The following is a 17,906-nucleotide window of genomic DNA, read 5'->3' on the forward strand; positions in this document are numbered from 1 at the left end:
GTTGCTATATCTGGCGCATGACACTAATTGTTGTCCGACTATGCAACAGAAGATGCAACTCATTACCATGCATTAAAAGTTAGGACATTCAGACAAAGGTTTGCAATCAAAGGGTTAGTTATATAACCGTCGGACATTTACATTCATTTATCGCCCATTGTCTTATCTCTTAAGATACTATGTACTAGTTGTTTAGTAGCTGTGTCTATAAAGTATAAATTAAATCAAATATATCTCAAATAATTTATTTTATATTTATATCTAGATAACACATATAAACTATAATCTATTTTAATAAAACATTTAGATAAAATTTTGCATTTGGTTTTTTTTGTACTTTTGTTTAAAATTTGTAATGGTTATATTACAATCATTTTGACACTTTTTTATATAAAATCCTACTCTAAATATGTTCAAAGATTTTTATGATAAAATTTACAATTAGATTTAGAAGATAATTGACTATGTTCAAATTTCTAAAAATTAAAAATGATAAAAGATTAAAATTTGGAAGATATTTTGTACTAAAGCTGAAAGAGAAATGCTTAAAACTTAATAACTTTAACAATTTATAATTGATATGTTACAATCTTTTTGACACCTATAATTTTTTTTTATAAAATTCTAATCTAACGTTTAAAGATTCATTGGATATTTTAACTTTAAATAAAATTTCCAATTAGATAATAGAGGATAATTAATTATTTTTAAATTTCTTTAGGCTTTTATATACAATACAATAATAATACTCTAAAACGGTCTGTGCTCTTTATTTGTTTACTAGCGGCTTCGCCCCTAGCCCCTAGGGGCTTTGTCCAAAGAGGTTTGATCAACATAATTTTTCGTATTTTAGATTTAAAAGAAAAAAGAAAAAATATATATTTTGTGGGAGAGGGAGATTTTTTTTTGGGGGGGGGGGTGCGTCCCATCCCCATAGAGAATAGTTATAAACCTTCCCGGGACCTATGAGAAGCTACCTTGTAAAGGAGAACCCGATCTGTTCAGCGGTTAGTGAGATCCTTTGGTAAAAACAGACACTTTGTATTATAGAAAGAACATAAAACATTTAACTATATTGTGTATAGAGGCAAGTTTTGAGAATAAGTTGTGGGGCTCCATAGACTCTTTGAGAGAAGCATTTTATTCATCTATGTTTGTGACTGCTTGATAAAGTTTATCTTTAAATGTATCATGCTTCTTTACTGTATCCACACTCAAGTATTCTCTCTCGTTCGCATTCAAAGCAGGCCTAAAATATCAATAGAAAATATCAATTTAACTTTCATAGAAATGGTAAATAAATCTACTTTTACTCTCATTATTGCAAAGCTACTTTATAATTGTTTTTTTTCTCTATACCTAACTCCTATCAGGGGCCCTAACCACACGGGACTACCTTGAACATAATATATAATAACCCAACCTGTCACAAATTAATAAGCAAACAAATTACCCTCTCTTTATATTCAATTAATTTAAACGGGGGAGTGGGATTTTCTGTACTCGACAAAGAACAAAGAAATAAAAACTTTTAATTACCTTAGTAGAAACCATCTGTAATGATGAGGGAGATAATTAGTTATAGAAGTACTCCAATTACCCCAGGGTACAGGGTAGCTCACTAGTTTTCTTATATTTACCCCACCTAAATATAAATATAGTTACACAAGTACTCCAAGTACCCCAGGGTACAGGGTAGCTCACTAGTTTTCTTATATTTACCCCACCTAAATATAAATATATTCACACAAGTACTTAAAGTACCCCAGGGTACAGGGTAGCTCACTAGTTTTCTTATATTTACCCCACCTAAATATAAATATATTCACACAAGTACTTAAAGTACCCCAGGGTACGGGGTAGCTCACTAGTTTTTATATATTTACCCCACCTAAATATAGATATATTCACACAAGTACTTAAAGTACCCCAGGGTACAGAGTAGCTCACTAGTTTTCTTATATTTACCCCACCTAGATATAAATATAGTTCAAAAGTACTCCAAGTACCCCAGGGTACAGGGTAGCTCACTAGTTTTCTTATATTTACCCCACCTAAATATAAATATAGTTACACAAGTACTCCAAGTACCCCAGGGTACAGGGTAGCTCACTAGTTTTCTTATATTTACCCCACCTAAATATAAATATAGTTACACAAGTACTCCAAGTACCCCAGGGTACAGGATAGCTTACTAGTTTTCTTGTATTTACCCCACCTAAATATAAAAATAAAAGTGTTTTCTGAGTACGACTAAAAAGAATCATCCAAGTACATCCTGTTTAATTAATTAACTATATTGAACAGACATACAAACATATCCTAGTTTTAGAGTAGCTGCAGGATTTGACAACTGACCTACAGTCTTCATAATTGTAATTGGATCTGGGGGTGGGTGTGTCCTATCGTCCCAGGGTCTGATTTGTGGAATGGCAGCACTTTTACCTTCAAAATAAACTCAATATTTAGATTTTCTTACTGGTTAAACATCAAAATTGTAAATTAAATATTTTTGATCTGTTAAAACTAATCAATGTACCCAGGGAAGAGACAACGGGTAATAAATTGATGTAAATTTATTATGATGATAAATTGATTGGTGGAAAACACTGCTGGCTTGTACCAGATTTAAAGAAAGTGCAAACAGTTTTTATTTCATACCAAGGAAATAAATTGCTTGTAAAACTTTGGGCACAAGTATAATTTACAGTCCAATGTCCCCTTCCTACCTCTGCATACTTAATATACTTTGTAAAACTTATCTGATATCATCATATAACGACAAGTTCTTTGTAGGTTAATCAATGCAAGGGTATATCTCTACAAGATCTTTGAAACAGCTAGATATCGTATTTTTTTATAAAAAAAAATAAATCTGCATTTATAGAGTTTTCCTTCGAGTAGTTCTTGAGGTTGTATAATAGTTTCTTCATAGTCTTGATGCTGCAAATCTAAAAATTAAATATATTAATTTATCGCATCGTATTATAAACAGCTTTGCGTGGATATTAAAATGAAAAATTATGAGATTAAAAGCAGTTTTGTTAGGCCCGAGGGACCGAAGGCCTGAGTTAACAAAACTTGTATTGATTTTATGATTTTAATATTCGTGAAAAAAATTTTGTAATATGAATCTATAAATTATTTTTTTTAGTACGGCTGAAAACCAGATCTATTTAGCGGATATTAATCAGGATCGAAGCCATATTGGAAATTTATATCTATTAAAGCAGTAGATGATACATTAGGGTTAATTTATTCAAACATGTAATTTATTTAGGGAAAAAGAATAGAAAAGACAATAAAGTTTAGAGGAACGTCCAAGCTTTTTATTTTGAGAGGAGTAAAAAATGGAGTTTCAAAGGTTTATAGGGGTAATCTATTGCATCATTTAAGTAGGGTAAAATAAGGGTTTTAAAGTTTGTTGGGTTTATTCTCCCCTTATTACCCACTATGGATGTATATGAAAGTTTATATTAAAAATGAGTATTGTTTTGCAATAAACCGACTTAGCTTTTAGAGCAAAAAATGCCTATTAACATATTTACAAATTAGGGCTCAAACCTTGTGTGGAAGCTCCATCTGCAGTGGAGGCTGGCATCAGCAGGGCTCGGTCCAGGCACCAGGCAATCCATTCTTTATTGTAGCATATAAACCTTAATATAGTTATTTTCGTTAGTCTAATACTTTTACGTTAAAGTAGTAAGATTTTTCTGTTTAGAGCAAAATATCTTTTATTATAAATGAACTAAGAGAGGGGTAGGTTTCTGGTAGAATCCGTAAAGGTGCGTGTTTTAAGGCTTAAAAATAGTAGTAGAACGATAATATTCACTAAATATGTGTATTTCTTATTGAAAAGAAATATAGACAAAAAAATTTTTTAAAAGTTAATATAAATTTTTATCGTTCTACTACTGTTTTTAACTTATAACACATAATTTTTACGGATTTTACCAGAAACCTACCCCTCTCTTTTTTTGTCCCTTTTCAAGGAAGCATAGTATCTATAATATAAAGTAGAACAATGTTTGTCTGTCTGAAGCTTAAGATATCGGTAGGCTATTTTCTTGGGGGGTGGGACACCCCCACCCCAAAAAAAGGCAAAATATTTTTTTTTCCTTTTTAAAAACAAATAAGCGGGGTGGTGGAACTGTGGTATTCGGCAACCGTGAGCCATACCTATGGCACCCCTGATCTGGGGTTCGGTGGAGGGTCAATGGCCCTCCCCCGAGTCCTGGGGAAGGGGTCTAGTGACCCCCTCCCTATGCTTAGAATTAATGATTGAATCTGTCATGTTTATTATGGTTAACTGTATTCTTAATTCTCCCCCACCCTTTTCAGGGATGGGGGATCATTATTGCCCAAACTGACCATTGTATATGTATTACTTATGCTTTTATGTTATGATTATTTATTCCTATCCATGTAATTATTGTTTGTTGTATATAGCTTCAGTATCTTTTAAACCTTCAATAAAGTGACAACTGAAATTAGATGTTGATCATTATCTAGTGAAAGCTAGAGAAGCGTAGCTTCTCTATAGTAAGGTGTCCACGTCTGTCACACTGCCGTAATCTAATTGAACTCCGGTGTCTGCCATTTATCCTCGGCGGATACCACAACTTTGGTGACAGCTGTGTGAGATTACGGCGAACCACAAGTGTAGAGCAGACGCGCATCTGAGGCTAAGGTACTCCCAGCAGTGAATCTGGCAAAACTGACGCAAGCAACCTGAATTACCCACCCTGGACAGCAAAGTTTAACTCTGCATCCGGCAGTTGTGGAAGCGAGACAGCGAAATTCGACGAATAACCGCGAGCAGCGCTGATATCTAACGGAGAATTGAGCGCCAAAAGGGCTGAAACAGGCCTGCGGACCGGCTGAAACAAGCCAAATAAGTGTAAACGGCTGGAAATAGGCCAACTTTACTGCAAGAAGTAGCAGGATCCGAACCAGTGGCGCTAGCAGGACGGGACATTCCCTGCCGCCATCAGCCGGATTTGGATCAGCGGCGCTAGCAGGACGGGACATTCCCTGCCGCCGATAGGCTGAAACATGCCACATAGCTGCAAGCTGCGAGCTAACATACGAGTATAGTGCACCAGAACAGAGAAAAACTACGTCAACTCCGAGTATCCTGAGAAGCTACAACGCAGCCACCCATCTAGAAAACAGATATTATATCACATTTGCAGGGATTACCACCCTAGTGTGATGGCCAAACAATAGATTTATGAGCAAAGCTTGGCAAACAAATTGTTGTGTTGTGATAAATCTAAGAATAGAACAGGCTTGGATTATTGTGTATTGTGATAACAGCTAAAAATAGAACAGAGTTGGTAAACAAATCTGTTATGCAATTGTGATAAGGACAAAAATAGAAGCTAGATGTAATATAATAAAGACCCTGATATACAGTCAAAACAATCTCAAGCCCACAGCACAACAACAATACACCCCTTATTCCAAGGGAAGGGGAGGGGCCCCTCTCCATTTGAAGGCAAATACAATCAGGGTGATATAATAGATAAGCCTAGGATTAAGAAGAAAGGCCCTATTACACCAACACACAGTTACCCCCCTCCCTCACAGGGGGAACGGACGGAGTTACCCCCGTCCCCTCACGCGCTTCCCCCTTCCTACCCACACTAGACTAAGTCCGTCTGTAGTGTGGGGCTAGCGATCGGACACACAGAGCGCCATTCACGGGTAGCGCAACAGAGTGCGGAAAATATCATAAATCCAACGGACGAAGCGGACCAATGAGAGAGCGAGTTGAGGGGTGAGAGCGCGTTTTCCCCGTGTGCGCGGATTTGACGGCGCGGATGCGCGTTACAAGGACAGGAGATTCCACGCACACACACACACACACACACTCACACCGGAGCGGAGCTACTCCATAGCATTTAACAGGGGTATTTTAGCAAATAAAGAATTGCAAGTTTCTTTCCTTCTAGCTCTAGTGTGATAAAGGAAAACCCAATCAGTTCCTGACAGCAGTTCAGACCCTCAACATCTATCTACCTCTACCAGCCTATCCTACAACCTCAACACCTAACTAGTGATAAGTACAGCTAAGTTATATCTTTGCAACTAAACTCCCAACCTAGTGATACAAACAGTGTTGGCTGTTAGGCTAGGAAGCCTCAAGTGACAAACCATTCATTTTAGTACTGTATAACTTTGTGCCCGCCGTTTCACCGTTGACCCAATGGACCAGCATCAAGTCCCAGGAGGTGACCAAGCCCCAGGATGGCTCCAGGATGACCCTCAGCCGGCCCCAGCCGAGTACCGCAAGCTGATGCTGAGCAATCTGCCGGAGTTTAGAGGGCCGCCCAAGCAATCCTGGTCGGCACATATCCGCAGACTTGAGATGTCATGGGCGGCTTACCGCGTGCCACCTCATGATTCCCTCAACCGCCGCAACGCCCTACTACTGTCATTGGTAGGGCAAGCGGCGGAAATGGCGTCCCATCTGTTTGGCGAGGCAGGCCAAGCCTTGACCTACGAACAGGTCAAGACCGAGTGTGAATTGCTATTTCGCCCTGCTTTTGAATCCCAAACGCTTAAACAAGCGTTTAGGGATTACAAGCAACACTCGACAGAACCTATACAAGCGTACATATCAACTAAGTGCGCCTTGTATAGGGACGCCTACAACCATGAGGATCTTGAGTTGTTGGTGGACGAATTAAATCGTGGAATTCGTAACGCCAATGTAAAACGCCTCATGATGAACCATGAAATTGCGAGTGTACCTGAGTACACTCGCAAGGCCATGTTCACCGTGACCATGGTTACTAAGCAGCTGAAGGAAGGTGTGTGCTTAGTGGACTCAACCGACGGGCTGACTGGATCTGCCTGCATCCAGTTGCCCCAATATGACGAGTCGGAGCCAATGGAGATTGGCTCCTTGGCTCCGGGTCTCCACCAGATGGGGAAGGTCGCTCCAGATGACAAGGTTCCAGGCCGCTGCTACCGCTGCCAGGGGAGAGGCCACCGAGCTCGAGACTGTCCAACGCCTGTGGAAGTTAGCCTAGAGGAGAGACGCGCCCAGCCACGCCGTGACCGTTCTGCCAAGTGTGAGCGTTGCCACTATGACGGTCACACGGCGGCCGATTGTAGAGCTGACTGGGCCCAGGTAGCCAGCCGCAGGCGCACCGCCGACAAGGGTGCCCCTCCAGGGAAGCCCAGCAGAGTGGCCCATATGGAAGGGAGCGCGCCCCCAGCACCACCACAGCAAGCAGCCGCCCCCAGAGCTGCGGACCGAGCCGATGGGATGCCGCAGTTCGGGACTGTCCCAGCTAGGATCAACGTACTGGGCGGCGCGGCTGAACCCAACCGGGTTGGCCTAGGCTTCAGTCTTAACCATCTGGGGCCAGAGCTGATACAGCCCAACAACATAGCCGAGCCAGAGGTGCTGAGGCCCCAGCCTTTCAGCCTCAACATGATGGAACCTGCCCGACTGAGCCTACCCAGCAAGAGTGGAGGGGCGCTGCCCAGCGTCCCTGAGACGGTGTATGGGGAGGTCCTGGCAGCCGCCGAACGAGAGAGGCAGGAGGTGCTAGCCAGCACCTCTGCATCGATGTATGGGACGCCACCCGGCGTCGCCACCTGGGATGATGGGGGGGTGCTATCCAGCGCCTCCCACCTGGTGCCTGGGGCGACAACCGTCGCCGCCACCGAGATACCTGGATCCTGGAACGAGCCAGCCCCCAACCTGATGTCTGGGGCGACAACCGTCGCCGCCACCGAGAGACCTGAGTCCTGGAACGAGCCAGCGGTCCCAGAGGAAGGGGTGACACCCGTCACCCCCAGCCAGCCAGCGCCACCAGCCTGCAGGGAGAGCCCAGCTACATGCCAGCCAGCGCCACCAGCCTGCAGGGAGAGCCCAGCTACATGCCATCCAGAGCCCCCTGCCAGCCAAGGGAACCCAGCTGCTCAACATCAGGATAAGTTGAATTTGTTAAATGTGTTGTATCCAAAATATTGTAAACACCCAGCCTTGCCTGTGCCCCCTGCACCTGAGGCTGGGGAGATTGAAATTTGGGAAAATAAGGACTTGCCTGTGCCACATGCACCTGAGTTCCTAGGGCAGGGGAGGGCAGTGAGTAAGGGCGAGCCTGTGCCACATGCACTTCAGCCCCATGCCACTGGGCATGCTTTGGACAAGGGAAGGGAGCACTTAGGGCTAGGGGAGCCGACACCCAGGCAAGTGCCAGTCGCTTGCCAGTCTGTCATTGGGGAGGGTATCGGGGTGCCTCGGCCACATACAGATAACGCTCAATGGAAATTTGTATCTAGCCAGGAGCAGCCCAGCCGTGTCCAGTCCCAAGAAGCAGCCGCGACCAGAGCTGAAGATCCCCAGCCGCGTGTACGAGGAAGATGGTTGCCTGGAAGCCTCTCCCATTGGTGGATGGTCCTGTGGGGCCTCCTGCTGGCAGCCGTGTGGCCTACAACCAGCTACGTCCTGGTGGGGTGGGACTGTGCCAACCCCACCCATGTCACGTCTTACAATAAAGAAAAGATGTGTAACACGGAGCCCCTACACCAGGAGGTGCCCCTTGGCCATGAAGTACACGTCCTGCAGCAAGTCAAGGTGAGGGAAACCACTGGGTACAGTTGTCAGCTCACCGTGTCCCAGTGGACATTCAGGTGTGGGGTATGGGGTCACCTCAAGGTGACCTCGGTCCCCACCCTCATGAGGCCAACCAAGATAGACCCAGAAGCGTGCCGAGACCTGGCCAGGAACCGAGTCTACACGTTGCCAGGCAAGACCCAGCCACTGACGTTCCAGCTGAACCATCCCCTGTTCTTCACCATCGACATGGTGGGCGCCCTCGTCAGCAGCCCCGAGGGGGTGGGTTGTGAGGGGGAGGACGTCCACTTCGAGGGCCAGCTATACCGCAACGAATTAGTGCTCCAGGAGCGACGGCTGCTGGTCAAGGAGGAGGCCTATGTGGTGGAGGATGGACGGGTGGAGTCCCAGTCTGACCACCTGACCCTAGAGTGTCCCCATTCTGAGCTGTCCTGCATCACTGGGGAAGCAACCTACGTGTGGGACCACCTGGGAAGAGATTGCCCCTTGAGGCTGATCCGCAGCCTCCAGCCCAGCCTGGTGATGGATGCATATCTGGTTGACCATCAGGCCCAGTTTTTTATCAACATGACCAACCCCACCTCGATTGTGAACTGCGACTTCGAGGCCCAGGCCACCAACCATCCAGCGCTGTTCGTGGCAGCTGACCCAGCCGCGGCTGCGCTGCCCAGAGTGTCGGCCAGGGATGTTGACGTTCCCCTTCAAGCACAGATACATGCAGGTTATATTGGGTTTACCCTGGAAACGCGCATGAAAAGCACCGCAGCAGAAGAAGTAGCGGCCAACTGCTGGAAGCTCCAGCAACTAGACCCGGCCCACCCGGTGCGTGTCCAGGGGAGCACGTTCTCGGTACTGAGGGGAGACATCCTGCTGCAGCTGACCTGCCAACGTCACAAGTACGTTGTCCGCGAACACAAGGAGTGTTGGGACAAAGTGCCAGTAGAGCCCACAGGTTTTGTAGACGCTGTGACACGGGTATACAGTGAACACGCCACCAAGATTCCCTGCTCCTCCACCTACCCCCTGACTGTGCACGCGGAGGAAGGCTGGATAGAGTTAACCCCCGCTCCCAAGAAGAGGCCACCCCCGCTGGATACGCCTAAACAGTTGTTGACCGAACCCTTAGATGACTTCAGTTCAGGTGGCTTGTATTCGCAGGCTGAGTTGAACGACTGGCAACAACTGCTGGCGTTCCCAGCATACAAGAGTGCCATGCTGACCGGCCTATCCTATGGCTCCTGCGTTCAGCAAGGCAGCTGTTCGGCCACAGGAGACCATGGGATAGTGTCCTACAACATTGACCGACTGGCGGAGGAAGGAGAGGCAGCCCTGGATGTCTGGGCTGGATTTAGACAAGCCATCCACGAGTGGGGAGATGGCGCAGCCATACTGTGTTTGCTGTTGTTAATCCTCAAACTGCTGGGGGACCTAACCATCATTTCCCTGGCAGCAGCACAAGGAGGGGTCCGAGCAGCCCTGAATGCGATATCACAAGTGTTCCTGTATCATCCAGCTTTATATAGGAAAGCGCTGGCTAGAGCCAGGCTCAACCATGCCAAGTCCCGGGACTTTTCAGTGGACTGGGATGCCATTCCCATCGGCAGGGAAGCAGCCGAGGAGATGGTGTCTATGAAATCGACTGACAGCGGGCATGACCGCCCAGGTAGGCCAGGACCGCCCTCTGGCAGACCCCGCGGCCCCTCCGGAGGACAGGCCGCTGCTCAGACGATCAACCTGGCCGCCAGTGCCCCAGCCGCTGCCAACAACAACCAGCAGGCCCCACTGCTGACTGTTCCAGCAACAACTGTGCCACCAGCAAACCTGATACCTGCCGGCGCTGACCAACGTGTCCAACCCAAGTCAGCCTCTGCCTTCTATCCCACATTGGGAGCCCACCAACCCTAAGAAGATACTCACCACTAGGATTCCATTGAATCATTATCGTTTGTATATATATTTTAGCCCTAAGGAGCGGACCGAAGGCCTCAACCACTGTCGGAAGTCTGGTAGGGAAACCACCTCCCAGCCTTCCGAGGGGAGAGTTGTGGTATTCGGCAACCGTGAGCCATGCCTATGGCACCCCTGATCTGGGGTTCGGTGGAGGGTCAATGGCCCTCCCCCGAGTCCTGGGGAAGGGGTCTAGTGACCCCCTCCCTACGCTTAGAATTAATGATTGAATCTGTCATGTTTATTATGGTTAACTGTATTCTTAATTCTCCCCCACCCTTTTCAGGGATGGGGGATCATTATTGCCCAAACTGACCATTGTATATGTATTACTTATGCTTTTATGTTATGATTATTTATTCCTATCCATGTAATTATTGTTTGTTGTATATAGCTTCAGTATCTTTTAAACCTTCAATAAAGTGACAACTGAAATTAGATGTTGATCATTATCTAGTGAAAGCTAGAGAAGCGTAGCTTCTCTATAGTAAGGTGTCCACGTCTGTCACACTGCCGTAATCTAATTGAACTCCGGTGTCTGCCATTTATCCTCGGCGGATACCACAGAACTACCACCTTGTGACCCCCCCTCCCCACCCAACTTTTTCCCCCTTTATTTTTACAAATTACGAACAAACGATTCTATTTTGAATATAACACTTGGTTTATTAATCGAATAAAATTAATGTATAAACCTAGTTCATACCGGCTACAAAATGCATAAATCCATAGAATAATCCAAAAAAAAAAATATAGTAAAACGTAAAATGCTGGGTAAAAACCATATTCCAAGAATAATGTTGTTGATTATTGTTAAACAAACAAAGCGTTTAGTCATGGAAAAGACCATGATACACATTTATTAATTGAATAGGCAAACATAATGTATAACTTGTAGGTACACAGCAAACATAATGTATAACTTGTAGGTACACAGCAAACATAATGTATAACTTGTAGCTAGTACACAAGTATGTAAAGCAAACACATAGAATAATTTTGCAACAACTAAATTTTCATAACAACTAATAAAACATTAAGTGAAATGACATATTTTCTGACTACTGTTCTGTAAATTTTTGTTATAAAAAAAAATATTTAACTTTGACAATATTCAACCTGTGAGCCTTAGGATCCAAACAAGCCTTGCTTTATCATCTAGATATAATAAAATGATTTCTAAATATTAGTCTATATGATTTGATAAGAGCCACTTTCTAAAATATCTTGGCTTATTACGTCAATTAGTTTTAATTCATGGTCCTCTATTGGGCAAACATTGGACTTTAATATTGTTACATAGTACAAAGAAAATGAACAACGCATTAAATTACAAGATTCTGTGAATAGCAGTCATAAACTTCATTTGATAATACTAAAAATATTCAAAAATAAAATGCAGATTCTAAATATCATCAAGATGTTTGTTTTAGCAATTTGTTTTGTCTTATTCTGTTATCAGATGAACACTGCAACCATGAGTTTGATGAACCCTCCAATGGTAGATTCATCTTATGACAGAAATATTACTGATGATGATTTGCCGCTTGTAACAGTATGTCCTACAGATCAGAACAATCTTAACGGTTCTTATAGTTTAGAGTATGGTAATTTATTAAATTTGTTGATAGGTAAAATTGGTGGACCCTTTGTCCCTGAAAGTAATACATCCTGGAGAGGATCTAAAAATCTTACTTTTAAAGATCTAATAACAGAGGCATTTGATTCAGAAAGAGTTAGAGATCTTTATGGAGATAATCTAACAAATGAGTTGGTGTTCATACCAGGATACGGATTATGCAAAGAATTTTCTAACATTACTCAAGAAATTACATTATATAATTTGAACAAAGAAGGGGAAGTTAGAGTCCTCATAACAAATAAAAATTACAGAAGTTTTATAATGCCAGACATTTCATCTCACACAGGAAGCCAAATATTAATGAAACCCAACCAAGATCAATACTATAATGTCAAGATTAAAGTTGAGTCAGAATGCAACAGAGATAAACAACCTATGAACAGATTGGATTATGAGATATGTGTTGATGATGAAATTCAAAAGGAATTTGAGCTGATTAAAATTGATTGTGTACCTCCATGGCTGTCAAGTCACAAACAATGTAAGCAAACTTATCCTGGAGACTTTTTGGATAATTTTTCTCCTGACTTTGTAAAGAATTATGTTATGAAAGTATATACATTGAACAACATAAAACATGAACATGACTGCAGACAATCTTGTAGAAAGACTAATTATTTTGTCCATGTAGCACATGTTCTAGTAGACACAAACATGGTTGCTCAAATCTTAATTGATCCTAAAGTAGCAGTAACAGATAAGGTGGCAAACTACGATATGTTCAAGTACATCATAGATGTTGGAAGCAGCTTGGGACTCTGGCTAGGATTATCTGTCCTGTCTGTTCATGATCTTCTTGTCATTGCTGTTCAGTTCATCAATAACAACTTTTTCATCAAGAAGATCAGATCTGCATTTATTAAATGAATTAAAGGTATTATTCTAAACTAGAGCATTAAAATAGTACCTTCTGCTTCTAAGCCAGATGCATGACATCAGTAGTAAGATTAAGGAGAATACCTTGGCCCATAATCAGGTGTAACTCATTACTATGCACAATTAGGACTTTCAGACAAAGGTCAAAGGATTGGTTGTCTATCGGTGTGGGCTAATTGACTAATCACACTGCAATTATAAGATGTGTGTGTTTGAAGGTGTAGGGAATGGTCTAGAACCCAAAGAGACACCAACCTCCTATATTATTAGCAGTTTTTATTTGACAATAATAATATTGAAAATGTACTTACAATAATTCATTATTTTATTAGGATTTGACTGGTGTACTGACAGTGTCAAGGTGCAAAATATCAGTTTCCTTCAATTGTAGTTTTAAGAGAATAATCTATTTCAATTCTCTTTTTATTTATGCCTAAAATTTTTTTTAATAGTAAAATATTCAAGCTATGGTAACTAGCCTGTCCCGGATTTGAAAAATTTTGTTAAAATTTTTGCCCCCAGCCATAATATAGTTGATTTATGCAAAATATTGACCCATGCAAAATATTTTTTCTGTAATGCAAAAATTGCGATGGTACAAGCACTGCAAAGTTTTTAAAATTTGCAAAAAAGACCTGTTTTTAAAGCTCTTGTACCATATCAATTTTAAAGATTTTTACAAAATTTCAATTCTAGTGTGTCTATATAAACCTGAAATTTACCCAAAAAAATGGGGGCAGTCTCAATTCTAACATATAATGGAAGAAGGTGTAGCAAGTAATTTTCCAAAGTAAAAATTGCCAGATTTCATACATAAATAATGGGGTTGGGCTGGAATCGATAGATACAGATATCCAGCTGATTCATAATTCTGGATATCAAGTATTTAGGGTTATATTGACACACTAGAATTGAAATTTCGTAAAAATCTTTAAAATTGAGATGGTACAAACTTTTTAAAATCTGCAAAAAGACCGTTTTTAAAGCTTTTGTTTCATCTCAATTTTAAAGATTTTTATAAAATTTCAATTCTAGTGTGTCAATATAAACCTAAATACTTGATATCCAGAATTATAGATCAGCCGGATATCTGTATCCATCCAATCCGGCCTAACCCTATTATTTAAGTATGAAATCTGGCAATTTTTACTTTGAAAGATTACTTGCTACACCTTTGTCCTTCATATGTTAGAATTGAGACTGCCCTCATTTTTTTTGGTAAATTTCAGGTTTATTTTGACACACTAAAATTGAAATTTTTAAAAAATCTTTAAAATTGAGATGGTACAAGAGCTTCAAAAACAGGTCTGTTTGCAAATTTTAAAAATTTTGCAGTGCTTGTACCATCGCAATTTTTGCATTACAGAAAAAATATTTTGCATGGGTCATTATTTTGCATAAATCAACCATATTATGGCTGGGGGCAAAAATTTTAACAAAATTTTTCTAAAACGGGACAGGGTAATGGTAACATATATTTTACTTTTCTATAATTTACAGATAAGTAAGATTGACCTCTCTTCTAAAACATAATACTTTTCACTCATAAAGAAGTGCAGTATAACATATTGATGCAATAATTATTTATCTATCCTACTTTGAACTTGTTTAAAATTTAAACGTTATTAAAATAACCTTAACCTTATAAATTTGATTTAGTTGTCGATCAATGTGCTTTTATATATGTATATCCAAAGTTATTTCAAATCAGAATTTTTCTTTCAAAAATCTTAAATAAAAATAAAATAATTATTTTGCTTTAATGTTTTACAAGAAAAAATGAGAAGAATACAATGAGTATTATATATACTGTTTTAACTAGATGTAAATATATAGATGTTAAAATTTCACATTTTAGGATTTAGAAAATATAAACTTGATTGTGCTTGATGTTTTGATTATTGATATTATATCATTGTAAGAATACCAAGCTGGGTTTACCTATGTTCAAATACTATTATTTTTTTATTATTAAATGTTATAATTGTTCTTTTGATAATAAAACAATAAAACAAACATGTATACTATCTTTTATACTCTGATTCATTAGCTCTGACGTGGCTAGGAACTTGTAAATAAAACTTACCTATACAAGGCAGTAATAGGAGTATAGGCTATTCTCTGATTCATAAGCTCTGATGAGGCTAGGAACTTGTAAATAAAACTTACCTATACAAGGCAGTAATAGGAGTATAGGCTATTCTCTGATTAATTAGCTCTGATGAGGCTAGGAACTTGTAAATAAAACTTACCTATACAAGGCAGTAATAGGAGTATAGGCTATTCTCTAATTCATTAGCCTTGATGAGGCTAGGAACTTGTAAATAAAACTTACCTATACAAGGCAGTAATAGGAGTATAGGCTACTCTCTTATTGATTAGCTCTGATGAGGCTAGGAACTTGTAAATAAAACTAACCTATACAAAGCAGTAATAGGAGTATAGGCTGTTCTCTAATTTATTAGCTCTAATGAGGCTAGGAACTTGTAAATAAAACTAACCTATACAAGGCAGTAATAGGAGTATAGGCTATTCTCTGATTAATTAGCTCTGATGAGGCTAGGAACTTGTAAATAAAACTTACCTATACAAGGCAGTAATAGGAGTATAGGCTACTCTCTGATTCATAAGCTCTGATGAAGCTAGGAACTTGTAAATAAAACTAACCTATACAAAGCAGTAATAGGAGTATAGGCTATTCTCTAATTTATTAGCTCTAATGAGGCTAGGAACTTGTAAATAAAACTAACCTATACAAAGCAGTAATAGGAGTATAGGCTATTCTCTAATTTATTAGCTCTAATGAGGCTAGGAACTTGTAAATAAAACTAACCTATACAAAGCAGTGATAGGAGTATAGGCTATTCTCTAATTTATTAGCTCTAATGAGGCTAGGAACTTGTAAATAAAACTAACCTATACAAGGCAGTAATAGGAGTATAGGCTATTCTCTGATTAATTAACTCTGGTGAGGCTAGGAACTTGTAAATAAAACTAACCTATACAAGGCAGTAATAGGAGTATAGGCTGCTCGTTGATTCATTAGCTCCGATGCTTTACTCTCATACTAAATATACATTACATATTAAAAGTTTTATGAAGTCATTTAACCAAAACAAATTTTAGGGCGCTTTTCTTTAAAGTGCAAAGAGCACTGAAAATCCTATTTTATTTTAGGCTTAAACCATGCCTGTATCTGCCTTAACCCTCAAGGGCTACCCAGTACCTAACCTAACCTAAAGTAACAATCAAACAAACAAAAACTTTGTTTCTTTGATTAACAAGGCACTTTGCGGGAAACTGCCGTTCTTTTATGTTGTGAAAATAATAGTTACCATGTCTGAAAACAGTTCTGGATTTCTATTCTCATCGTGTTCTAAAAAGAGAATTAAATACATTACTATATTTGGAATTATATAAAATATGATACGCATCTTTTTCTTTCTTTTTGCATAATCCTGATATATTTAGAAATGAAAGGATGTCCATCTGTCTGTCTGTGTGTAGCAAACATCTTATGGTAGCAAAGGATCTTGCTAATAACTCAACTAATAAGGTTCTCCTTTACAGCTAGGCTTCTGCAAGGTTTATAACTAATTTGAAGAAGGGTACCTCCTCCCTCCTAAGAAAAATATTCATAGACAAATACTTTTACCCTCCAACAAAATTTTACTTAAAAATCAAAATTGAAAGTAAAGGATCGAATTAACCCTTCCTCTTCACTGAAATGCATCTAGAGGCCCCTAGAGGCTTAGCCGACAGTCATTGGCATAATGATTAAAACACATACCTCTAGTAGAATGATTCTGAGGAGTAGCTTCAGAAAGAGTTTGTTTTAAATTCTGCTGTAGTTGAATAAGTTGGGGGCTGGGACTCAAACTACAAATTTTTTCATTCAGGGCTTGCAAGAAGTTTATCTTTTCAAGCTGCACTTTTTGAGACCTAAAAAAACATTTCATTTATGAATTTTAAAAAATATAGGATGTATATTTTTGTTAAAACTTGAGATTTAATTTAAAATTTGTATTTGTGTATGATGTATAATATGATAAGGTACAACTATCCACAATGTCGCTAACCGCTGAACCAATATGGTTCTTTTTCACAGTGAAGATTCTTACCTCAAGTGCCCTTTCAATGAGCTTTTAAGAACCTTTTCATGTTAGGTGCTCATTTTGTTTATTCTAGAAAATATTCTACTTTGAAAATAAGTCAAATAAAAGATGACAACATCCATAAGTAGCGAGGCTATCAAATGGTATTTTGATGGGTGGTATATGGAACAAAATATTATAGTCGTCTTCTTGAATAGCAGCCGTGAAATTCACGTTTCCCTTTACTGATTCTTACAGGCAGACAGACATTTCTAATTATAGAGTAGCTTCGTAGACATAACGAAGTGTAAGACCACAGATGGACAGACGGACAGACTAACATACATCACTAATTGTAGAGTAGCTTCGCTACTAATAAAAAAGTGTGTTTACCTAAATATAATAATATAAGTGTGAATACTAGTGTAAAGTGCAGACATAACCAAGTGTAGAACCACATATCGGACTAACGGACAGACTGACGGACATTTATAATTATTAGAGTGGCTTCGCTCCTTTTAAAAAGTTTGTCTACCTAAATATAATAATGAAAGTGTGAATACTAGTGTAAAGTGCTGACATAACCAAGTGTAAGGCCACAGATGGACAGATGGACAGACGGACAGACTGAAGGACATTTCTAATTATAGAGTAGCTTCGCTACTAAGAAAAAAGTGTGTCTACCTAAATATAATAATGTAAGTGTGAATACTAGTGTAAAGTGCAGACATAACCAAGTGTAAAACAA

General features: G+C 40.1%; 1 protein-coding gene across 1 annotated transcript; it reads right to left on the reverse strand.

Annotated features, from left to right (window-relative positions):
* Positions 1-919: 919 nt before the first annotated feature.
* LOC145332062 (uncharacterized) lies at positions 920-17,895 on the reverse strand. Its single transcript, XM_080176987.1, has 9 exons — positions 17,843-17,895; positions 16,855-17,006; positions 16,400-16,440; positions 16,064-16,131; positions 3,565-3,656; positions 2,894-2,951; positions 2,359-2,444; positions 1,540-1,645; positions 920-1,249 (listed from the first exon to the last, which is right to left on the reverse strand). Exons 1-9 carry the CDS (start codon positions 17,887-17,889, stop codon positions 1,141-1,143), a joined length of 759 nt encoding a protein of 252 aa, XP_080033113.1. The 5' UTR covers positions 17,890-17,895; the 3' UTR covers positions 920-1,140.
* Positions 17,896-17,906: the final 11 nt, after the last annotated feature.

Source organism: Acartia tonsa, chromosome 1, assembly GCF_053477335.1.
Source record: "Acartia tonsa isolate MP-2025a chromosome 1, ASM5347733v1, whole genome shotgun sequence".
Taxonomy (NCBI): domain Eukaryota; kingdom Metazoa; phylum Arthropoda; class Copepoda; order Calanoida; family Acartiidae; genus Acartia; species Acartia tonsa.